At 40.0% G+C, this 23,395-nt stretch overlaps 1 protein-coding gene across 9 annotated transcripts in view; it reads left to right on the top strand.

The window, feature by feature from the left end:
* The window catches only part of CADPS (calcium dependent secretion activator), a 454,766-nt gene that overhangs the window by 360,939 nt on the left and 70,432 nt on the right, over positions 1–23,395 (top strand). For 6 of the 9 annotated variants that reach the window (XM_069473767.1, XM_069473765.1, XM_069473769.1 and 3 more), the window contains 4 exons: positions 3,997–4,153; positions 4,986–5,127; positions 16,698–16,853; positions 20,760–20,907. In XM_069473767.1, the coding sequence (XP_069329868.1) occupies positions 3,997–4,153; positions 4,986–5,127; positions 16,698–16,853; positions 20,760–20,907 (603 nt within the window). Of the gene's footprint in view, positions 1–2,775; positions 2,797–3,996; positions 4,154–4,985; positions 5,128–13,214; positions 13,362–16,697; positions 16,854–20,759; positions 20,908–23,395 lie in introns of all 9 variants that reach the window. The other 3 variants (XM_069473764.1, XM_069473768.1, XM_069473763.1) reach the window with 3 other exon arrangements.

The following is a 23,395-nucleotide window of genomic DNA, read 5'->3' as shown; positions in this document are numbered from 1 at the left end:
CTTTGAATTCTAGCTTTGCCTCTTCCTTACATTGTGATCTCAACCTGGTTACTTAACCTCTCTTATCCTGTAAATAGAAGATAATAAAAGGATGATCACTGTTAGGATGGAAGGTCACATTAAGCATCACTTCTGGTATATTGCCTGGCACATATAAGCACTCCACAAAGCTTGGCTGTTATGTTGTTAGGAACAAATTGCTAAGGAAACAAAATATAGAATATCTAATCATTCTAAGGAAAAACCTATGCGGAAAATACCAAAGGAATGGAACAGATAGAATGTGTTGAAAGGAGGAGAGTGGATTCATTGTAAGGTAGAGTGGTCCAGAAAGGCACCATCTCCTGTTCTCAGCTTCCACTTACAGGTTGTAATCACCTGGAAAGCTCTTAAAAATTCTGATCCCCAGGGCTCACCCAAGCTCAATTCACTAGAATCTCCTGAGGAGCTACTAAGCATTGGTCATTTTTAAAAGCTGCCAGGCGGTTCCAGTGTACAGCCAGGGTTGAGAGTGGCTGGAAACAGCAGAAGAGGTAGCATTAGCCCTGGCATGCTAAGCATAGGGTTTTCCTTCCCAAAAGGATGACATAAGAAAAATATTTCTACTGACCAGTGCTCATTACCATATTCTCTGGGTACTCAGTAAATTCTAAAAAAAAAAAAAAAAAAAAAAATCACTAAATCCTAAGCATGGATCTTGGCTATGTGGCCATGCTGTTTGGGGATACCACTCAAATGAAAGTGACAAGTAGACTTGCCTCCCCTCTCCCCCACCAAGAAAAATAATAATATGTAAAGCTATTTTTAATTCCAAGATAAAGTAATTAAATGTCCCAAGAGAAAAAATTTCCACCAGCTAAGAATACATCATATAGATACACGTGCAGTACATGGTAACAGTTATAACATTTATCTCTTAATTGCAGCTTAATTCTGTTCCCAGAGTCTAATGCACTCACACACACACAAACACACACACAGATTATGCCTTCATTTATTGTTGCTACACTTTCCCAATCTCTCTCTATGTATACGTATGTATATGTATATATGTATTGTGGTATACAGCGGGGTACATATATACATGTTAGTTTGTGTGCAGAATATACAGTGTGTTTGGTGTGGTGGACTGTGCCCTGAAAGCACACATCTTTGTCTTTGAATAACTAAAGGCACGGGTAAGTATGTAGAAGCCAAAGTATATCTCCTCATTGTCTTTGGAAAAGGTTTATGGAGACTTTAGACACCCACAAACATTGCCTGTTAGCTCAAGTACAGAAATAGCATTCACCTACATGAGCAAGCATAAAACAAATACATTTTTTTAAAGTTTGCCTTGCCCAACCCAGTCACACAGACTCCATTCATTTAACTGGAATTACACTTTGACTTTTTGGTTGTTACTGCCCTTTCTAGAATCTTTTTCTGCTTCTCAGAGAGTCGGGTTTGGTTATAAGGTTCCAAAAAGAATTACCTCGAATGTATAAAGGTAGCTCTAGTCGTTATGTTTTCTATAATCCCCAAATTTAAATTCTCTGGGTTCACTGGAGCCCTAAATTGCTGCACCAGACTTCAATAGTACTAATTCATACCACAGCAGTCATTCTTCTTTGTAGGGCTACCCATCTAAATGATTATTAATGCAAGGACTGTAGATACTTGCTCAATAGTATATTAAATTACAATGAGGAACTAAATTCCCTATAGATGGTAGAAGTGGTACTTCTTATGGCCTCTAGTTTCCAACTTTTAACTTAAAAAGCTGGTCAGACCTAGGTATGCGGTTAGGTTAAGAAATTTTTAATTTCAGGCATTTAGGGCCGTTTTTTATTTTGCTGTGTTTTTTTCCTGTCATCCTGGAGCAAAATTGTATCTAGGAAGGCAACTCAGTCTTCCCAGTAACTGCTTTCTTAGACTCACTTTGAAGATGTAAAGTGAATCAAATAACTAAAGAATAAGTACTAGCCAACAGTTGATGTGCTTTTGTGAATTTTTCAAATCTCCTGCATCAGGATTGATGAGTCAGCCCTACATATAGGGTTGGGGGTGGGATGGGATTTCATCCAGCAAGTTCAAGTATTTAGATGGTCTCTGCCTAAAAGGCGGGTGGCTGGGAAAGCTCTGGGTGTGGGATGGATTTTCCCCTGCTGGATCTAGCCAGGTAGTCAGTGGAGCAAGCCCTAAACCCCAGGGCTCTTATCCTCAGGTGGTAAAACTACAATAAAACCTCATCGGTTCAGACCTAAATACATAGAATCTGCGATAATTCAACTGCAGATGTGACTCTTTTAAGTTTTCTTAAGTAGAATCTTTGTCATGATCTCAACTTTCTCTGGAAATTCTAAAGGCTCTTCTTGCAAGTTGGAGGAATCCCATACTTTTTTTCTATCCCAGGACCTATGAAATAAATCTTCTATCTCTTTTTTCAATTTGTAAGTCAACTTATTTACAGTTATTAGAAGTTTAAAAAAAAAAAACCTCATACCTTTATGATACATTCATATGGTAACCAATGTAGACTTCATGAATACCTTTTTCTTTAGGGCCCTATTACAGACTGCATTCAGAGGCAATAAAATAATGTCTCTTTTTAGAAAGAAAGCCCAATAATTTAGCCTTTTCTGCTGACAGACCAGCATCTCCCCTCTCCCATTACTCTGAATCAGTGAGGTTTTACTGTAAATTAAAATGGAAACAGCAGGTGTCTATTTCCAGCCAAGCCGACCTTGCGGAATGGTCCATGACTTGATTTTTTCCATTTAATTTGCAAACCAGCCACATGTTGATAAAGGAGAAGTAAGTAAAGTGGTATCTCATGAAAGAAGAGAGGTAGACTCCTATTCTGCCTCCTAGTGGCTGTTAGAATATCCCTCAAATAAGTAATAGATCACAGAAGAGCCTGGCCATTGAACAAACCCTTTCATTTATGGAATTATTTCCATAATCATCTTTCATGTTCCCAAACGCCTTCCCATCTTTTTTTGGTGAATGCTCTGGAAAGTGTTTCCAATGTAAATACTTTATGGCATTGAGTGGGGAGGTGGGGGACAAGAAGGGGCTGGCGATTTGTTTTTGTTTTTCTGCTCTCTTTGAAATCAGCAAAACAGGGCCTGTTGACACCGCCACTCATTCTGCATGCTCCCTGCCAGAAATGATTAGTCAACATGCATGCATGCCTTTGAATTGCATTCACATCTGGCCCAGTCTGATGTGAATGTCGCCCCTGAGACCCTGCACAATGATTTCCAAAGGCCCACGTGCATGAAAATGAGTTACTTCACTGATATTTTTTGGTTTTCAATGTGCATATGTGTCCAACCCCTAGAAAAATAAGTCCTAATCTTACTCAGTGTTTCCTACCCTAAGCCTGATCTTTCCACCAGACCGGATATAAAACCAAAGGCTCCTTGCTTAAAGAGATTTCAACTCAAAAGTTTTGTGACAATTGCAACAATGGTTTCCTTTGACTGAGTATGAAATAGGAATAACATTTGCAATGTGTAGGGAAACATGAGTCCCTTAGTTTGTGTGAGACCGTAGATGATTCAGCCCCAGATAAGTAGATGTAAGTGAACAATAATTATAAATTTTCAAGCTAGACCCGCAGAAAACCCATAAACACAGTGAAGAAACTCCCAAATTTTAATACCTTAGAGCAAAAACTAGCCAATGACAATGATAAAGAGCATGACTCAAAACATACTGAGTTATTGTAAATTGAACAGAAGTTCCACGTCTGTTATTTCTACAGCTGCATCCTCTGACCCACAGGTCAGAATAAAGGCTCTCTACGGCAGGCCTGGAATCAGGAAAAGCACTGCCTTAGACACTCAGAGACCCAATTGTATCCAAAATGCTGTTCTCTTTACAATAAAATTACCCAACCCTGCTGGATGCACAATTAATCTTGAACAGTGAGGGCTGGAGTTCACGTCTTGTGTCTGAGAGAGAAGTTCATCACCTCTTTGTCTATTGTTTTTCTGCCAAATTTCAAAGGCCTTTGCATGGTGGTCAGACTTAATGGTGGAACACGCAGAGACGTTCTTGTCACTCTTCGCGGTGGACATGGATGCAGCATTAGAGGTGCAACCTCCGGACACATGGGACAGTTTTCCACTGTTTCAGCTGCTGAATGATTTTCTACGTACTGACTGTATGTATTATCTCTGTTTGACTTTCCTAAGTAGCGTGCAGATAAACAGATCGCTAAGGTATCTTTATCCCAGGCAGACTGTAGGCTGGACATAGCTCTTCATAGTTTTATTATTACAAAAAAAAGAAAGAAAGAAAGAAAGAGAGAAAGAGAGAGAGAAAATAGAAAAACAAAAGATAAGACCTTTACAGCTGATGGGTATTTCCTTTCTTCCCTAAAGTATTCTGTTGCAGGGAAACCCTCTCTTAACTAGACAGAAGAACCTGAGAACAATGTGAGAAGAGGTGTCTGTTTTTTGTGTGTTATTTGCTCTCAAACAAACTAATTAACTTAACCTCTTTGCATTTTGTAATTTTTATCAAAAGATGCTTTCTAGATGAAAAACGATTTCTAGCTAAATAACACATCAAGTATTTCAGAGTATCTTAAGGCAACAACAGCCATGAAATAGAGCTTCCTCCCCAGGGAGGGTGCTGAAAAGAGAGGGTGGAAAGAATTCTCTCTTCTTGGGAGGAAGGGGAGTGGGTGCAAGGAAAATATTTAAAAATGGTGTGGATTGTTGTTTTTGTGGGATTTTAAAGGAGAATGATTGTTTTTCCTTCTATTATAGACGTTCGATACAAATGGGTGAAGTGTTTTTAAATTCCATTTCCCTTCCAGACAGATTTAAGCATGAGCTTCGATGCTGTTCATGTACCATTTTTCTTCTCTTCTCCTTTTGGCTTCCTTAGAAGCAGTATATTTAATGTAGAAGACAATCATGTCTGTGTGTGCATTGTTTGTGGATAAAGCAGCTGTGGGTTCTTACCAAGCTTTTGCTTATCTGTTCTAGATAATTTGTGCAATGGAAAATTTCACAAACACCTGCAAGACCTCTTTGCCCCACTTGTGGTTAGATATGTGGATCTGATGGAGTCCTCAATTGCACAATCCATTCACAGGGGCTTTGAGCGGGAGTCATGGGAACCAGTCAAGTAAGGAAACCTCTTTTGATACCATCGGAGTTGGGGTACAAATGGCTGGAGAGTCATACAGAAATGGATTAATGGTGTCAGATGGCTTTGATTGTTAGTATGAACGGAGAGAAAACACTGTACATATTTTCTACTACGGTGCTCATAGGTGCCTTGCCAAAATGGGGGTGGGGGAGAGGTTGAGAAATGTTTTATGAAATGAAATCTTTATTTTATTGCACAAGATAAATAAGGAGGAAGGAATATAAACTTGGTTGTGATATTTGTACTGTGTATCTCACTCAAATGGAGTTATCCCTAGCAATTAGTGTTTCCCAAAGTGTGTTCCATAAGGTTCTAGGCAGCGGATCAGCAAACTTTTTCTACCGAAGTCCAAATAGTAAATATTTAGGCTTTTGGAGCCACACATAGTCTCTGTCACAACTACTCAACTCTGCCATTGTCGCAAAAAACAGTCATAGACTGTGTAAAAGAACAAGGGTAGCTGTGTTCCAATAAAACTTGATTTATAAAATGGCCCTAGTGGCCATTCCCTGGTCTAGGCCTTAGAGATGCACCTCACAAAAAGGACTCTATGGCCAAATGTGTTTAAGAAACACTTAAGAAACATACCCCACCTGTTCACCTATACCCTGTCTCTTGGAGAACCGCAAAGCACACTGGCATGTTCTAAAACTCTGAGAATATAGTAACACAGAATTTTAACTCTGCTTTACTCAGAGCTTCCTAAATGTATTTGACCACAGCATGCTTTTTTGGGTGGGATATCCATCCTACGTGACAAGTTACAGGCAATCCTGTGGGTTGTGAGTTTGTCGATTTCCACAACTGCTTGAAAATGTTTGGCAGATTCAGTGCCACCTACATTCCCCAGCACAGAAGAGGGCTGTGGCTCAAGGCTGCCAAAGGGTCAGTCTCAGACGCCCCTTTCTGCGAAAATAGAGACTCCTATATGGAGAGTTTTGGGCTATGGTTTGAAAAGCTCCAGTAAAGCCTGGTATTGGCTTTGCCCTGTTAGATTCTTTTTTTTTTTTTATTCTTTAAGAAAATCATTTTGTTCTCTCTAATCTTCTACATCTTTGGGATATAGCCAACAGTATGGAGCAAAGTGGGGTATGTACAAGCACATTCTGGAACTCCAGAACAAGTATTCAAGAGGCCTTTCCTCGATTTGGAAGCCTTGACTTGGGCCCTATTCTTAAGCAGTTTTCTGGACTGAGACCCGCCCTTTAATATTACGCTGTATAAGACTCTCACTGATAAATTAATGCAAAATAACTTTCTCCCTCTCCCTTTGACATCTGAGCCATGAGAGAAGTTTCTTGACCTACCCTACTGAGAGCAGGTTAATAGGCAATCGCTCTTCCTTTGCAAAGACGAATAAATTTAAATTTTAGCTTGTTATTCTCAGGTTTATAACAGTCTCTTAATATGGCCCTGCTGATGAGGATAAAACTGGGTCCCTTTATGACAAGACATTAATGAGGGACTCTTTATTTTTTTTTTTTAAATGCTTACTATAATCAAGACAGTTGCACTTTGGAGAACAGCTGTGAAAAGGAAAAGGTGAAAATGAGTAACATTTACATTTTGAAAATAGCAGTGGTCTTGAAATAACAGCAACATACTTGTGTTTAAATGTGGAGGCTACTACTACCAACACTCATGGGAAGGAATGATTGGTATCCTTCATTATTCCTTAGAGAGCCTTAGATTTAGGGCCTCATCCTCTGTGGCCTAGCCAGAAGGCAAGGGTTTGAACCTCTGTGAACTTGTTTGCTCCTCCATGAAACTGATTTTTTTAAAATGTCCCTACCAGGTGTCTGAGAATTGTCCTGAAGCTTCATGATAATGTCACTAAAGTCATTTTATAATCTGTTAAATTCTTCAGAAGCCAAACATGTGACTGCTGTTTCTTTTGAAGCATTAAAAGTTCTTAATACTCTGAGAAGTAAAGATAAAAATCAAAATCATTTTCACAATTAGATGTCGGTCTGGGAATGTTTGGTTTGAGAATTTTTTTTACTGATTCAAAAAAATTTGAACTCTTGGATGGGCAATTTAAGGATCTGCAAATGTATAAAGGAGGAATAGTTGTGAATAATAACCTGAGAATTACGTAGACGTGAGTGTGTTTTTTAAGTAGCTTTTTGCTGTCCAAAACTGTGCCATTGGTTAGTGAATATGATTGTGGTTTGTTCAGTTCATGCTAAATAGTATGTGCCTTTAAGAGTAAGTGGAGATATTTGAAAGTGCCAACTAAAACATAAGCTAAATTAAAATTTCTTTAAAATCACACACATTTTATTAGCTGATTTGTAAGCAGACTCTGGATGCCATGGGACAGCTTTACAGAATAGCATACAATGGAGGGTAACAAAGGGCTTGGGGACATGCGTGTGTGCTAAGAGGAATGAGTCTCTCTGTACTTCCTACCGTGCAAAAAGAAACAAAGAACTTTCATCTGACCACTTACTGAAGGGTTGTTAAGAATCAGAGATTCATTTTTCTTCTTGGATTTTTTTTTTCCAAGTAAAAGAATGATCGTTTTGGAAGACTTTTCATCAAGCTCACTTCAAAACAGGAAACTAGTTTAGGTAAATGGATTTAGTTTGCTCAATCTTTTCAGATTTTGCCACACGATCCTCCAATACACACACACACACATACACACACACACACAGCTTTTCTCTCAAACAATTGCTATCCTCAAGCAGTTCTGCTTTTCGAAAGTCATGATTATAGGCACCTGATTATAGGTAAAATGAGAAATGCATTGTTTACTTCAAAATAACTAGCATGCAAAATGTTAAGGAAAAGCAGCACTCTGAAAAGAAAATGGTACTAATGTATTGAGTTTGCTAAAAACAGAATAAAAGTAATTCTTTATTATTCAGATTTTCTTATTTCAACATATGACCCTGTAAAAGAAAATAAAGGTATAATCATTTAGGCTTGATACAGTTGAGATTATTTGATGGAAAGGGTAAAATGGCTAAGTCCTGTTGCTGCCCTTCCCTGCAAAGATGTCCTTCCATCTCTGCAAGGAAAGAAAAGAGAGGCTGCATCTATTTCCATGAATCCAGACACAGTCAGAGTTAGACTCTCTATGAATTGGTGGAAAAATGTCATCTCATAGCTTCTACCCGCAGCTGAAGACAGTGAGCTTCTCAAAGACAGGCCCAGGTAAAATAAAATCTGGACACCATCACCCTCTCACGGGTTTCCATTAGGACATATCATGGGGCTACCACCCACAGTTGGGCAGATGGTTTACAACCCTCTTGATAACTGGGAATATGAGCTTTTGGTACTGATAAGTAATGGACAACATTTCCACCAGCTCTTTAGCACTGGCTCATTGTTAATAAGCCATCATGGCCTTCAGTATGGAAGGAAACCTAGAAAGCACTGAATCCAAAGTCTTACCAAGTCTACTACCCACCACCCCCACCCCTGCCCACTACCCTTTCCCTGATGGATGGTCACTCAGTCTCTACTTAAACACCTCCAGGTGTAGGGAACCCTTGGTTGCACGGTTTCCCATTTCAGATTAGAATGGCTCTGAGTGGTTCTTGATACTGTAAGATCTGGATTCTCATTTCTCAAAATGTACTTTCTCTCTTTCTGCCTAAGACACGCTTATGAAAAGTGTTTTTAAAATGCCCTTTTCAAAATTGTCAAAGACATTAATATCTCTTTTAAAAAAATAAATTGTATTGTGTATATTTTAGGTATACAGCATGATATGATACATATATGTGGTAAAATGGTGACTAGAGTAGAACATGTTAACATAACCATCATCTTAGTGATAATAAACCATCAGACCAAAGACACCTTAGCAATATGTAGGTGGCCTGGTCTCAAATTGACAAGCTTTGGACTTGGAGTCAGAACTCCTGGCTCTGCTGGTAGCTTGCTGGGTGAGCCTGGGCCACCAAGTTTTCTGAACTTAACTATTTTATATAATTTTTAGAGATGGGGCCTCACTATGTTGCCCAGGCTAGAGTGCAGTGTCTATTCACAGGTTCAATCATAGTGCACTGCAGCCTCCAGCTCCTGGGCTTAAGTGATCCTCCCAGCTCAGCCTTCCAAATAGCTACAGACATGCACCATCAAGCTAGGCTTAAGTTTCCTGAATGGAAGACTCTCGATCACCCTGCCCGAGACTCAGTATCTTCCTTTGTAAAACGAAGACTTTGAATAACCAAAGCTTTTCCAAAACTAGCATTCCTGAAAATGTGTCTCTTCATACTCAAACACGTATGCACGTTTGATCATCACCGCCTCCCTAGCACCTAGAACAGGGCCTGGGACATTACAAATACTCAATAAATATTTGCTGATTGATTGACATATTTATTAAGGAACACACACAGGCTGAATTATAAGGATACCATAGGAAAACTGTGGGATTGGGAAAGAGAAAAAGATATATTCCCCCAATTGAGTATTTCAATCTTGTTGGGTGTGAGCAACATACATGCAAGAAGAATGACTTTAAATATTTACCAATGTACAAACATACAAATAACATAAGGAGGAGTTGTGAGAGCATAGAGCAGAGGGGAATGAACTTCTGCTGAGGGGCCATGAAGGAGATAGCTTGGGGAGTGAGATTTCAAAGGGCCTGGGGTGCTGGGAAAGATCACGCACAAAGGCAGAAATATGGGGGAAGGAAAATATGCAATAGAAACAGTGAACATTGGGTCTGGGCCAGCATGAACTGTAAAGGAGGGAAGCCATAGGCTGGAGAGCTGTTTGGGAGGTTCTGAAATCCCATAGAGTTTGGAATTTGTTTCTGTATGTGAGGCCCTCTCGATGGCGACTTTGTAGCACTTAGGCTGGTGAAAATTGGCTCTTGAAGGAGGGTGGTGTAAAAACACTTTACTCTTTTTATATATAAAGCACAGGTCTACATACGATATATAGACCGATATATATATGTGGTATTAAATTTTCATGGAGAAGGAAGTTGATACGGGGAGATGATAATGAATAAAAGGTTGAGAAATACCACCCTAGACTCTAGGAAGATATAAAAGAGTGCCCAGGCCCCAAAGCAGGGAGTAGAACTAAGAACAAACACTGAGAGTGGCTATAGGGTCCAGAGCACTAAGAGAAGACAAGATGTACTACATATATTCATGCAAGAAATGACTCATGAAAGTAGAAAGTATTTTGTGTCTTACATCTAACTCTATCCAGGAATTTAAAACCAAAATCTTTGAGAGAAGACACAGCCATCTCCACACTATGTGGAGACAGTGTCTTATTCTAGAAAGGAAGAAATGACTTCACTTCCGGTCATTTCCATCAGTAGAAATGATAAGACACACAAGTCTGTAAACTTCATCTACGTAACAGTGAGTAGATGAGAATTTTTTAAAACCATCCAGGATGGGTCCTTTAACCTAAATGGGAGCTACCTTATTCCAACTGAGTCCCCAAAATGAGTGAAAGAGTCTAAATTTTAACATGTATCAGTTGCTAGGTTTGCATTGTATACTTCTTACACTATCCAGAGATATCCGATTATGATTCTCACAGAGTAGCATGACTGACTTGTGTTTTTAGGTCATTGCTAAAGGGCCCTCTTTAAAATAAGAATTCATTACAGCCATCAGCACCTCCAGGGGCCTGATTGGAACTAAGTGCTACTTGAAAATTCTCCCTTTTCATATGTATATTAGTGAAATATTATGTTTGGAATTGCCTCCTTAATGATTACATTATTAATATCCAAATGAAATATTGGTAACATTAGTAATATATTCAATATATTATTTTGCTAAAAAGCAGAAATATCAAGCATGTTTCAACCTTCTAAAAGGAGAGCATTATAAAATGTCACATGAAGGAAATGTTTCTGAGTCCAGAGCACTAGTCCAGTCAAAATGTCATATTCTACAAATACAATATGTTTTGATTAATATAAGGGACTTTTTTTTATTTTTTTGTGTGCAAAATGAAGCGTGCTTCTAATTTGTGTACCCACCATCCGCTAATATGTTTAAATTAAGTTGCTTTTGCATACATTTGTATGTTATTCATTCCTAGCTACTTTTAATTTGCTCAGAATTGACATTTTAACTTTCCAGGATGCCATCTCTAAGATCTCCTAATTCCTTGATCATTATTCAGTGTGTGTATCATTTAATGATCACATTTGCTTATATAGGCTTACACATGTCTCAGTGGAAATCGCCAACGGTTTTGTTACATGGCAGTGTTTAAGATTGAGAACCACCAGGGACTGAATTCAAAGGCAAATTCCCTAGTTAAACAGAGACACATGGAAGGAAAAGTTCCATTTTTCCCCTCTACTTAATAGTCATATTTACTGATCTTCTCTTGACCATTCTCACAGGGATACCCATTAGTCCCAGGTAGAGAGATATAATTGGCTTTCCCAAACTGTGAGGTGTAAAGGACAAATCTGGGGGACACCTGTTTCCCTTAAAGAAGAGAATGCCAGGTAGGCAATTTTGCATTCTTGGTTTTTCTGTAAGCCAAGGCTATATTGCCATCCTAAAAGAGGAATTTGTTTCTAGAGGGAGACAGGCATCCAGGCTATCTCCAGAGTCCAGAATTTCTGACTTAGCAGGAGGCACGTCCCCCCCACTCCCAAGCATGCCCAGAGGCAGCACCAGCCCTTGCAGGAGTCCTGCTAGTCAAACACAGCTTGCCCAGGGCAGAGCTGCTTTGGCAAAATGTGCTCTTCTCCTGCAAGATCCAAAAAGAGAACCTCAACTCCTTTGCCAAAGTGCTGTCAGCTCCACTTAAACAGGAAGGCTCCTCTCAGATGCAGAGAGGCTGGGCTCTACCGTGCCAGTGACTTTGGCTGGATGGAACACCCTTAAAATGCCACTACAGAAGCACGCGATGCCAGCTCATGGCGCGGTATAGGACACAGTCCCTCCGAAGAAATACAGTTGATTCAAGTTGAGGGTTTTGTTTTGTTTTATTTTCTCTCTTTACTCATAAAATCATCCATCTCTCTTCCATCACATCAGTTGATCTGTCTTTGTTCAAAAACAAAAAACTGACACGAGGTAACATTTTTTAACTTTTCAGTCATTTTTAACTTCTGTTAACTTTTTACAGAAAAATACACAGCTTGATTCATTTTCACGAACTGAACACACCCCTGTCACTATGTAACATCATTCAGATGAAGAAATAGAACATCCCCAGGACCCTAGAAGCCCCTGCCATGCTTTCTTCCTGTCTCTGTCCCACTTTTAAGGGTAGCTACTATGATAGGAAGCCACATTTTAAATCCACTTTTGGTCAAAGAGTTGAAGATAAGAGCTGAATTTGGAATTGTTTTCTTTTCCTAAGTGTCTGTCTCTACGTGTAAACATTTCTGCATTTTAAGTGGACTTAGTTTGGGAGAGGAAGTTTCCGTTTTCTTCAAATGGTCTATAAAAGTATTCAAATCTGATCCTTCTTCTTGGTACAATTTTTTAATCTTCACCATCAACCCATTGCACATACACCTGTCTTCAGAAGTAGCATTTGGAAGGAATTGCATTTCTGTACGTCACCATTCTGTGTGTGTTTAAGTGGGTGAACTTCTTATTCCATCTTGTATCTCAAATGCACCTCCATCAACAACAATTTATAAAAATAAGAAAAGTGAAGCATTCCACCATTTCTATGAATCCCAGTCACTTCACAGCAGCCCTGGCCCCAGCCGTGCCCCGAATTTCAGGAACTTCAGGTTTAGTGTAAGACAGGTTCTGGAATCTTCATAGCAATGGATCTGGAAAGCAAAGGCCCCTCTCAGAGGCGTTTAAACAACGTAATCATTGTGTATGGGTGCTCCATTAGTGTCCATGCTTTGAAGTCACTCTGCGGTTAATTTTTTTTTTCCATTAACTTTTGTCATTTCTCTCTGAATATGAAGCCACGCCATGGTGCCCCATCCGTAAGCTGCTTTTTTGAACTGTGTCACTTGAGTTTTTGCTGTTGTCTTGCTGTGTGGACTTAGCCGATTTATTTATAACTGTCCTGTGCTGCTGCCACATCTGCATTGTCACTGTGATGGTATTTTTTCTTTCTGTCTGTTTCTTCCACAGGAGTTTAACCAGTAACCTACCCAATGTGAACCTACCTAATGTGAACCTTCCCAAAGTACCAAATCTACCAGTTAACATCCCTCTAGGCATCCCACAAATGCCTACTTTTTCGGCACCGTCATGGATGGCTGCTATATATGATGCTGAGTGTGTATTCAGTTCACATCAGATCTCATTTAAATCTCAGTGATCTTGGCATGGATATGTATTGTTTATTTCTATACATCCTATATAACAGAGATGGAGATGGATAATTAGACATATTTTGCTGATCATACAGAGACAATATTGTTTATTTCTGGCATGCATCATATTTGTAAGATGTTTGCTATATATACAGCACTAACAATTTGTCTTACGCCCACTGAAGGCTTGAGGACTATGTTTCACTCCCTGAAGTCTTTTGCAAAAGGATCCTACCTTTTTTTTTGCTTTTTGATAGAGGTGACATGACACTAAGTGTCAGTCATCCAGAAATAGTCCAGGAAACCTCTTTGATGGGCCGGCCAGTCATCTCTGGCCTGATCCACATCAAATTAGGAAACACACTTACCTAAAAGCTCAGTTTAAAAAAAAAATAAAAATAAAAAATTCCTAGAGACTGCTTAAACCATAAAGCATATTTCTGGTGTCAGCAAATGGCAGGATATCGTAACAGTATGTTCAGGGCTAAATGAAAATTTCTGAATGGATCAAGCTTTAGTCATGTAAATGTTATGTAAAGATACTTTCCAAGGTGGTAATACGAAATGGTGCTTTGAAATCTAGGTAGCAAGAAGGTTGCTAAATTTGGGAATGCAAGATTCAAACAACAAAGAATTGAATATTTGGGAGCCATGTCATCTGTGGTCTGAGCATAGGGTCATTCTTTACATTTGACCACACAACTGTCAGGGTTGCACGGGCCACTTCTTTAAAGCTAGCAGTTTGGGGAAGTGGGGATTGAAAAGCCATTTCTTATAGCTTCGGAAATGAGTCCTCTCTCCTTTTGTTCTTAGCAAGGAGAAGATCCAGCACCCATAAATTCTACCTCAGGGAAATTAAATTAGAACCACGTGTATGATTTAATAAGTGAAATAAAGTTTAGCGATTCTATATCCTTCTTTGATCCTTTTCTTAGGCCACAGCTAATTATAGGCCAGATAAGCTTTTTCTTGAAAGAATAAATTGGCACATTTTCAAAGGGAAGTGTTATTATCAAAGGAATAAAAAATGATCTGAAACTGGCAGTGATGTTTTGAAATCTTGAAACCGTGTTCATCAAGATGGCCCTAAGCATTTTTATTTTCTCAGTAATCCAGGTAGAAGACAGGCATTAGCATGACTGCTCTACCTGACTCCCCCAAAGCTGCCTAATAGTTTTTTAAAACCTATAATTGCTCACAAGGTCACAGTGAAATATATGGTCAATGTGTCTGATTCTCTTTCAAAGACAAATTAAAACCTCCAAAAATTTGTATCTAAAAAAAAAAAATCACTTCTAAAAATGAACACAAATCATATTCATGCTAAGATGACTATATTAAAAGTTAGATTAGGTAGTATCTGTTAGAAATTTTAAAATAAATCTCTGAAAGCTTCTCTTACCTCCTTCTGTGCATGCTCTGTGACATTGTTTTTGAAAAGATATGAATCAAGACATTGTAATAAAGCAGATAATGGTCTTCGTTCAATTAATTAAGTCATGAGTGGGAACACATTTTGGTAACTGCTCAGCAATCAAAATAATCTTGGTGCTATTGCCTTAACATTAACAGTTTATCTTAAAAATAAAAAGAAAATATTCTTTTCCTCATGTCAAAACTTAATAATAAGCTCTTCAAAGAAAAAAAAACCCTACAAGAATTTTTTTAAAACTCTGAAACCAGATGGGTGTCAAAATGTTGTTGTAATAAATACCAATTATTGCATTCATATGTACTTAATGATTTAAAACATACAACCATGCAGTTCCAAAACGGGGCCTAGACTAGACAAAGTTGGGGTTTCTTTTTCCCAAGCATGGGACGGGGTTAGGGGGAAGGCTGAACCTTTCACAGAGAGACAATACATTCCCCCACTTTTGAACAAGGCTTACGACAGTATCTGAAAAGAAGGCGTGGACTCTCAGTCTCCCACCAGGAAATGCCTGATTCTATATCTTTTCATAATTCCGGTTTCCTCCTTTGCCACCTTTCATTTTAAGGACGTGTTTCTATGTTACCTGCTCCTTCGTGTCAGATACATCTACGTACTGACCTCAGACTGGTCTGTCCTTGAGAACATTACCCTGTTGGTCCAGGCCGTAGGCTCCCTCTCGGCATGTTGGGAGTTTTCCCCCTCCCCACCCTGCGGTAGCTGTGTATGCATTTATGCACTAGCTATATTTCTCTCCGAAGCATTAATTCAATGCAGCTGGCATCTGTCACAATAGAAACACCCACTCTCATCTGTTTCTATAGACGATGTCAGAACAAGTGGTAATGCATGGTGTGTTGGACATTTTATAAATTACCGTGTTAGCATTAGTGGTATGCGAGGAAGGGGGTGGGGGGGCGGCCACCTCTCAGAGCTCCAAATGGGATTGTTACAAAAGAGAAAGCAGCCAGAGAAGGGCAAGAGGGTGAGAGATGGAGCATTTCTCGTACACAGGCTTTTCGTGGATGCCCCAGGTAAAAGTTTCTTAGATGTCATTGTACAGAAAGGCATCAATACCAATTTCCCCATCTGCACAGAGGACTGGGTAAGATGGTGCAACGGTAAAAGAGCTCAGGTTTTGAGCCCTAAAGCATTGAAAATATCCCTTGTCCACTAACCTCCCCTGCCTCAACTCACCTTATCCTGGTGAGGACCCTGCCTATGCAATGGGCCGGTCTAGGAAAATTGGAGTAATGACCAAACCGAATAAGAATTTTGGATTCAAGGTATCCAGGTGTATCCATCTCGATCTGAGTCACCCCAGTTTCTTTCCAGCACTTCAAGAGAGAAAGCAGGTCCTCGCTCACCACTTTGTTAGCACTGTCCTTTTAAAACTACAAGTCTTGTGCAATCTCCAAGAGGCCTCCAGTCTGGAGGGGAGCTGGGGAAATGCATGAAACCCTGAATTTTAATAACTGCATGTTGCCATGTAGTTATTATCCGTTGAGACTTATTTCTCCCTCTGGTTCGTGGCCTTCATCTGAATCATCACATGTGCTAATGTGGTTATTAAAAGAAGGCTGATTTTTACCATACACCATTCTCCTGGTTGTGACGGGGCAACACCTTCTTCAGACGTCTCACTGGTCTGGAGTAATTGGCCGAGCAAAGCAGACTATTTCATGTATGGTAAAACTCAAAATCTGCCGGTGGAGCTTGCCCCCACCTCCACCGCCAACACACGTCGTTTTGTATGCTGAAGCTACTGTTTGCCTTAAGCCTCTGACCCCCAGTTGTCTCTGTGTTAGTCTTTCTAGAGCCCGAGGGCCCTGGGTGACTCTTGTTTTCTAATTTTTATCCCACCAGTAATGGATCAGGTACCTCGGAAGATCTGTTCTGGAAACTCGATGCCCTGCAGACCTTTATCCGGGACTTGCACTGGCCCGAAGAAGAGTTTGGAAAGCACCTAGAACAACGGCTGAAGTTGATGGCAAGTGACATGATTGAGTCTTGCGTCAAAAGGTAAGCACAGATGGCTGGACAGGTCCTGCACGGGAAGGCTAGATGGCTGCTCTTTCAGATGACCGTCATTTGCAGTATCTTGGAGGAGGCGATTGCTTGTGGAAGTCAGCTGGATTGGGGGCTGCCAAAGTCTAGCTTCCGTTCACCTGCCCTCCATCTGTCCAAAACCCAAAATAATCTGGCTGCCAATTTTTTCATGGTTGTTGGCTCTATGGGCAAAAGATCCCTGTCCATTCTTGTATTCCTCTTTGTATCCCCAATATCTAGCCATATCTGGCACAAAATGCTTAACTAATAAGTATTTGTTAAGTGTATGAGCATGTGCGGGGATGACAGCTGGATGAAAAAAAAAACAGAAGAATATACCATTCTAGAGCCAGCATATCCAGGACAGGTGGTGGGAATCTACTGATTTTTCAGCTGTGTGAGCAGGGCCTCAGCATTGCAATTACTTCTGTATATAAGAAATGAGCACCTGCTGTGTGCCATTAGTTTTCCTGCCCAAAATCTAGTTGGATATCAGCAAGGGAGCATGAAATATCAAACTTACGTTTTGCCTGTCCACATATTGCCTGTTTTGTCACTGTAGCTTATAGGACTGGGGTAGGGATGCTGCACTTGAAGTTCCCAGGCAGACTGTTCTGAGAAGGTGAGGGAAAGAAAATGAGGACAACATTCATCCATTCAACAAGCATTGTTTGAGCTCCTCCCATAGACCAGGCACAGGGCTAAGTTCTTGGCATGCAATGAAGAATGAGTGTCTCTATCTGGATATCAGGTACAGAAGTGGAATTCCACTGATGTGACCTCATCATCGACCCCCTGTCTACCCTCACATACACATCCAAGTTCCTTTTCCAGTTCATAACTGTTCCATGATTTTTCCTCATTCAAAAAAATAGACTGTAAGCAGCACAGGCTACTCTAAATCTCCAGATGTTGTGTAATTTAGTTGATGGATCAGTTGTGGGTGATGGGAGCTGGGTTTGCCTGGAAGTGCGCTGAATTCATCATTTTGTATCTCAGAAGAAGAAAAGGGAAGTAATAGCATCAAAGCTGGAAACCAAAAGGGCACAAGAACAACACAATTCCAGGTAGGTGGACAGCATCTCAGCAGGAACTGGGGAAGGAACTACCTGGAATGGAGAATCTGGGCAGGTGTTTGATGCTATTTCTGGAAGCTTAAAGTCCTAGTGATCCAGATTTGGAGTTTTGCTCTTTTCTTCTCACTCTTAGAACCAAACGCAAGCCTATTTCTCAAACCCAAGGTCAAAATATTTCCTTAGGGTTTTGAATTCTATCTCCTACGTAGCCTACATCAATTTTAGGAAAAGCTTTTCCAATGGCCAAAGCATTTCACCAAAAAACTTCTTGCACAATCTGTCCTGGGGATGAAATGCATTATATAAAAATTACAACTTCCCAGCTCCTGACCTGTGCACCCAATCCTACAGAAGGCCATGTATGTCCTTCACTGAGAGAAAGAAACCAGTCTTCTGGGTAGAGAGTAAGAAATAAGGAGATGCTTGGAGAAAAAGGCAAGACACGAGGATGTCAAAGGTGGATAGGGACTCTGTTTTCCCTTCCCACCTTGTAATCATATGTGGCTCAGACACCTAAGGAGGGTGAGCTACGCAGAGGCAGGGAGTAGATCTTGTTCATTTGGTTCTCTTCATCCTCCCCCGGTCTCAGCATCATGCTTGGTGCAGAGTAGCTATTAAGTAAACTTTTATTGACAAAAATTGGTCCACTGCACAGATATGGCTGGCCTAGGCCCTTAAATTTCCTGATGTCCCTTTTAACTAAGGCCCTAGACACACAGAACAGACATGAGCAAAAGTAGGTGGAAATATTATCCTCAGACTTCCAGATTCCGAGGATAGAACATGGAGGAGTTCTTGGATGTTTTAAGACACAAAATCTACATTGGAAGAGCCTCGAAACATTGTTTTCCTCTTTGGGACAGAATAAATAACTCTTTTTCTAGGCCCACGTAGTAAGGACAAGGTTTCCTAAACATAAATATTCAATGCCAAAAAGTCAGTAAGGCACTCCTGTCTCAGTTTCCAAGAGATTTAATAAATTAATTTGACAGACATTTACAGAGCCTCCAGTCTAGTCTGTATCAGGTCTGTGCTGAGCACAAAACAAAGTACCCTGCCTCTGCCCTCAAGGAGAGTCAGTTGGATTAAGTGACCTCTCCAAGCCTGGTTTTTTGTTCCGTAGAACCCTTTCCGTCACATTAATTTTGCATTCAGTTTCCTCTTTTCACAACCCTGCACTCCAAAGGCTATGAACAGTTCTCCTGTGAAAACAGAAGATGATTACTTCCTTGGAAGGGAGCAATTTAGCATTTCCATTTCTCAAATTGGGCCGGAACTGGCACACAAGGCTCAGAAGATCAGCACAGGGACCTGTCCAACTCGGTCCCCATCAGGCCTCCTTTTCACAAAACCAGCAAATTATGTATTTTCAGCATAGCTTAAAATGATCATCATGATTAGAAAGCTACTTTGGTGCACTGAGTCTTTAGAAGCCAAGATACATTTATCTTTAACATGATCATATAATATATAGGGGTGTTTTAAGGGTTTGGGTTTTTTAGGGTTTTTTTTTTTTTTTTTTTTCTTAAGAACTCGGCTCCCAACCTTAGAAATTATACTTGGCTTCCCTGCATGCACCCAGGGTGTGTTAGCAAGCTGGCATCCTTTCCTGAGCTAACTAGCTGTGTGGTCCTCCTATGCACTGTTACAAAACTGCTACAAATTCCTCTTAAAGTAGTGCCTTCCTGGGGGCTGCGTGATCTCCAGAAACTGACAGCGAACAATGCTAGAAAGATGCATCCGATGAAAGGGGCTTTAATAAAGCCGCTTACTCACCAGGTGCTTCTCTTTAAAGATATGTGATGATGTGACCCACTTCCCTGAAACCTTTTCAGATATAACCAGGCCCCTTTACAATGCTGATGTCGAGGATCAGATCTCACACCTGTATTACCAGCTGGCCATGCTGGGCTACGTTTCTGCTACGAGTGGTTAACGCATTGCTGGAGTCATAATTTGACCTATGTCAGATTTAGATTACATTCGGATTCCACAGTGACACAAGTCTTGAATTGTATATTATGTATATAAAATGTGTGTGTGTGTGTGTGTGTGTGTGTATAAAAGATAGTTTTATGTTAAGTATATTATGACATTTTTAATTATAAAAATACATTTTTATGGCAAAATAATATGTTGACATTGAAAATAAATACATTGGCATTTCTCTAATACCATGCCTCCTAATTTCACTCCCCTCCCCAAAGGTAGCCATCTTTAGTAGCTTGATATATTTCCTTTTTTTTTTTACCTTTAACAAGCAAAAATTATTTTTTAGTCTTTAAGGCAATATAATAAACTTGCTGGATTTTTAAAATTTCAGTCTCTTTCAAACCAGAAAGAAAAAAATAATAAATGTCATTTAAGATTTTTCTCCACCATGAGGTTTTAAAGATTAGAAATTGCTTTTTTGTTTTTTTGTTTTCTTAATGAAGTAATTCAAGGTAGGCAGTTGCCAATGTGCAAGAACTTACATATGCTGTACTGCTATAATCGGGTTTTTGTGAATTCATTCATTCTCCTGCAATTAGGGTTCTCCATAGCATGTAAACTATAGACAGAAATACGCCAAGCTACAGGTGTTCTGTGTACTGCCAAGAAAGGAAGGGTGTGAGTGGCTGTCTCCGTGAATAGGCCTTCCTTAGTTGGGAAAGTCATTTAAAAGAGAACACATGTGAAGTCATTGTCGCTTGAAACTGATTACAGCCTTCAATTTTCTTTTTCACTGACCTCTCAGAAAATATCTCCTCCACCTGCTGCCATCTGAACGCTGAATTGGTCTTTTCCTACTTTGTTTTAATAGAACCAGGATTGCATTTGAAGTTAAGCTGCAAAAAACCAGTCGATCAACAGATTTTCGAGTCCCACAGTCAATATGCACCATGTTTAATGTTATGGTTGATGCCAAAGCTCAATCAACAAAACTTTGCAGCATGGAAATGGGCCAAGAGGTAAAAAAAAAAAAAAAAAAAAAAATACAGTTTTTTTTTTCCCCCTCTCCATTGATCATGTAGAAGAAACCTTCACAAATTCCTTCCATCTACCCTAGTCTGCTAGTTTCAGAAATATTCTCTAACATTTGTGGATTAAGCCATAGATGAGTGTTCGGTATCTGTTTGTCAAGTAAATTTCTAAGGCATGTGCTGATAAGAATGCCAGTCTCTTGGAAGTGATTCTTGGCTGGAGTTGGGGTGGCCATAACGTTCCTTTAAGCTAAATGATGTTTGACGACCTTATTTATTAGGCTGGTATCTCCAGCAGATCTGTGTTTGCCAGAATGCAAGTCATTTTCAAATTTGAAGTGCATATTTAATCACTTTGAACATCTGGACATCAGGAGAGCTCTTTCTTGCATTGAGCACCTGCCAGGATATATGATGTTAGATCACCCTGCTACCCGATCCCCAGCAAGCAGATTCTGGATTTCCAAAAAATTGCAGACTTTCAATTTTCCTTACATGGAGTTGATTGTGAATCTTCCCTGACCAAAAGTTTAGTCCTTCGTAAGTTTGCAATTCCAAAGCGGTATTTAAAATGTAAAGGAGAAGGAAACAGCAACTTGGGCTTGATTAAAGACTATCATGATCATTTTTCTCTGATGGCCTTAAGCCAGCTAGATATTCATATACCAATTTAGAATTAATTCAGAAACATTTCTGGCAACTCTATGTTGTTGCCAATTGGCATAAATTGCTCCTAAATCAGATCTTTCGATACCAGCTTACATGTTCAGAATTTTTACTAAATTATATTTGCTCCTTATTCGTTATTTATTTTCTGTTTCGGCACCTTCCATTTTTAAATGTGGGTTGGTGGTATTCTCTTCCTGGCAAGATCATCTCCAACCTTGTTTCCCCCACAAGTCAGCTTCCTCAGCCCCCGCCCCCACCCCCACCCTGGTCGACTTCTGCTCCTGAGTTTTCTCCTCGAGGACCTTTCCCTGGGGGTTATATTCTAGGCACTGGAGTCCTGTACAGGGGCCCTCAGTTCTCTTTCCCGGCACCTTTTGCTCAGGTAAAGGATCTGGAAGAGTGGTTCTCAAATTTCAGTGTGCATTAAACTCATTAGAGAGCACCTTAATACCCAGCTCATTGGGTCTCACCCCAGGAGTTTCAGATAGGTCTGAGGAGTGGTCTAAGAATTTGCGTTTCTGGCAAGTTTCCTGGTGATACTGATGCTGCTGGCTGCTCTAGAGACCCACACCCCACGTGAGAACCACTGATCTGGAGGCTCACTACCGAAAAATGAGTTAAGGAGAGGGTTCACGCAGGAAGGATCATCCCCTAGGGAAAGACCTAGGTTTGAGTGTTCAGACACCAGTTTTCTTCCCCTGGCTGTGCTACAAACTGGAGTTTGAGAGTCATTCAGCCTCCTTGAGCCTCAGTTTCCTTATCTGTAAAATGGTAGCACTATTCCACTTGTATGCAGGCTGTTTTTAGCAACAGAATCAGCTCTTTAAACCATACCAAGAAGGCCAGCATGTGAAACAAATAAAAATAGAGCTGCTCTGGGAGGGGGGAGGGCCTGTAGAGGGGTAGGAGGTTGAGGGAAAGGAGTCCAGAGCCCAGGCTGCCAAGTTGCTCTGCAGCTCTGAACCTCTTCACTGCCCACCACCCACCGGAGCTTCTCAATCTGAACAGTCTTTTAGGCTTCACAGAGCCCACTTTAAAAGCCCTATTTTTGGTGATCTTGAAAATTCATTAAGATCCCTTTGAGTTCATACTTTCTAGAATCTTGTCCCTGCTTAGTTTTTCTTCCCTTGGAACTTCTTCTTTTTTTTTTTTTTTAATTGAGACATAATTTACACACCCACAAAATTCACCCCTTTTAAAGTGTATGATTTAATAGTTTTAGTATATTCAGAAAGTAATGCAACCATCACCAGAGTCAATTTTAGGACATTTTCATCACCCCAAAGAGAAACCGAATACCCATTAATAGTCATTCCCTTCTCTTCCTCCCTCCCTTTCCGGCCCTAGGAAATGACCATCCACTTTCTGTCTCTAAGAATTTATTCTTAACATTCCATATAAATAAAATCATGCAGTATATGCCCTCTTGTGTCTGGCGTCTTTCACTTAGCATAATGTTTTTAAGATTCATCCATGCTGTAGCACGTATTGATCTTCCCTTCTTATAGATAAATAATACACTCTATGGCATGGATATAGCACATTTTGTTTATCCATTCATCAGTTGATGGACATTTGAATTGTTTACTCTTTTTAGCTATTATGAGTAATGCTGCCACAAACATTTATGTACAAGTTTTCATGTGGACCTATGTTTTCAAATCTCTTGGGTATATACCTAAAAAGCTGGAGTTTCTGGGTCATATAGTAACCCTATGCTTAGCTGTTAGCAGAACTGCCAGTCTGTTTTCCAAAGTGGCTGCACCGCTTTACATTCCCACCAGCCATGTGATTTCTCCACATCTTA

Source organism: Eulemur rufifrons, chromosome 7, assembly GCF_041146395.1.
Source record: "Eulemur rufifrons isolate Redbay chromosome 7, OSU_ERuf_1, whole genome shotgun sequence".
In the NCBI taxonomy this organism is placed as follows: domain Eukaryota; kingdom Metazoa; phylum Chordata; class Mammalia; order Primates; family Lemuridae; genus Eulemur; species Eulemur rufifrons.
Note: the sequence above shows the minus strand (reverse complement) of the source record. Positions and strands in the feature narration are given on the sequence as shown.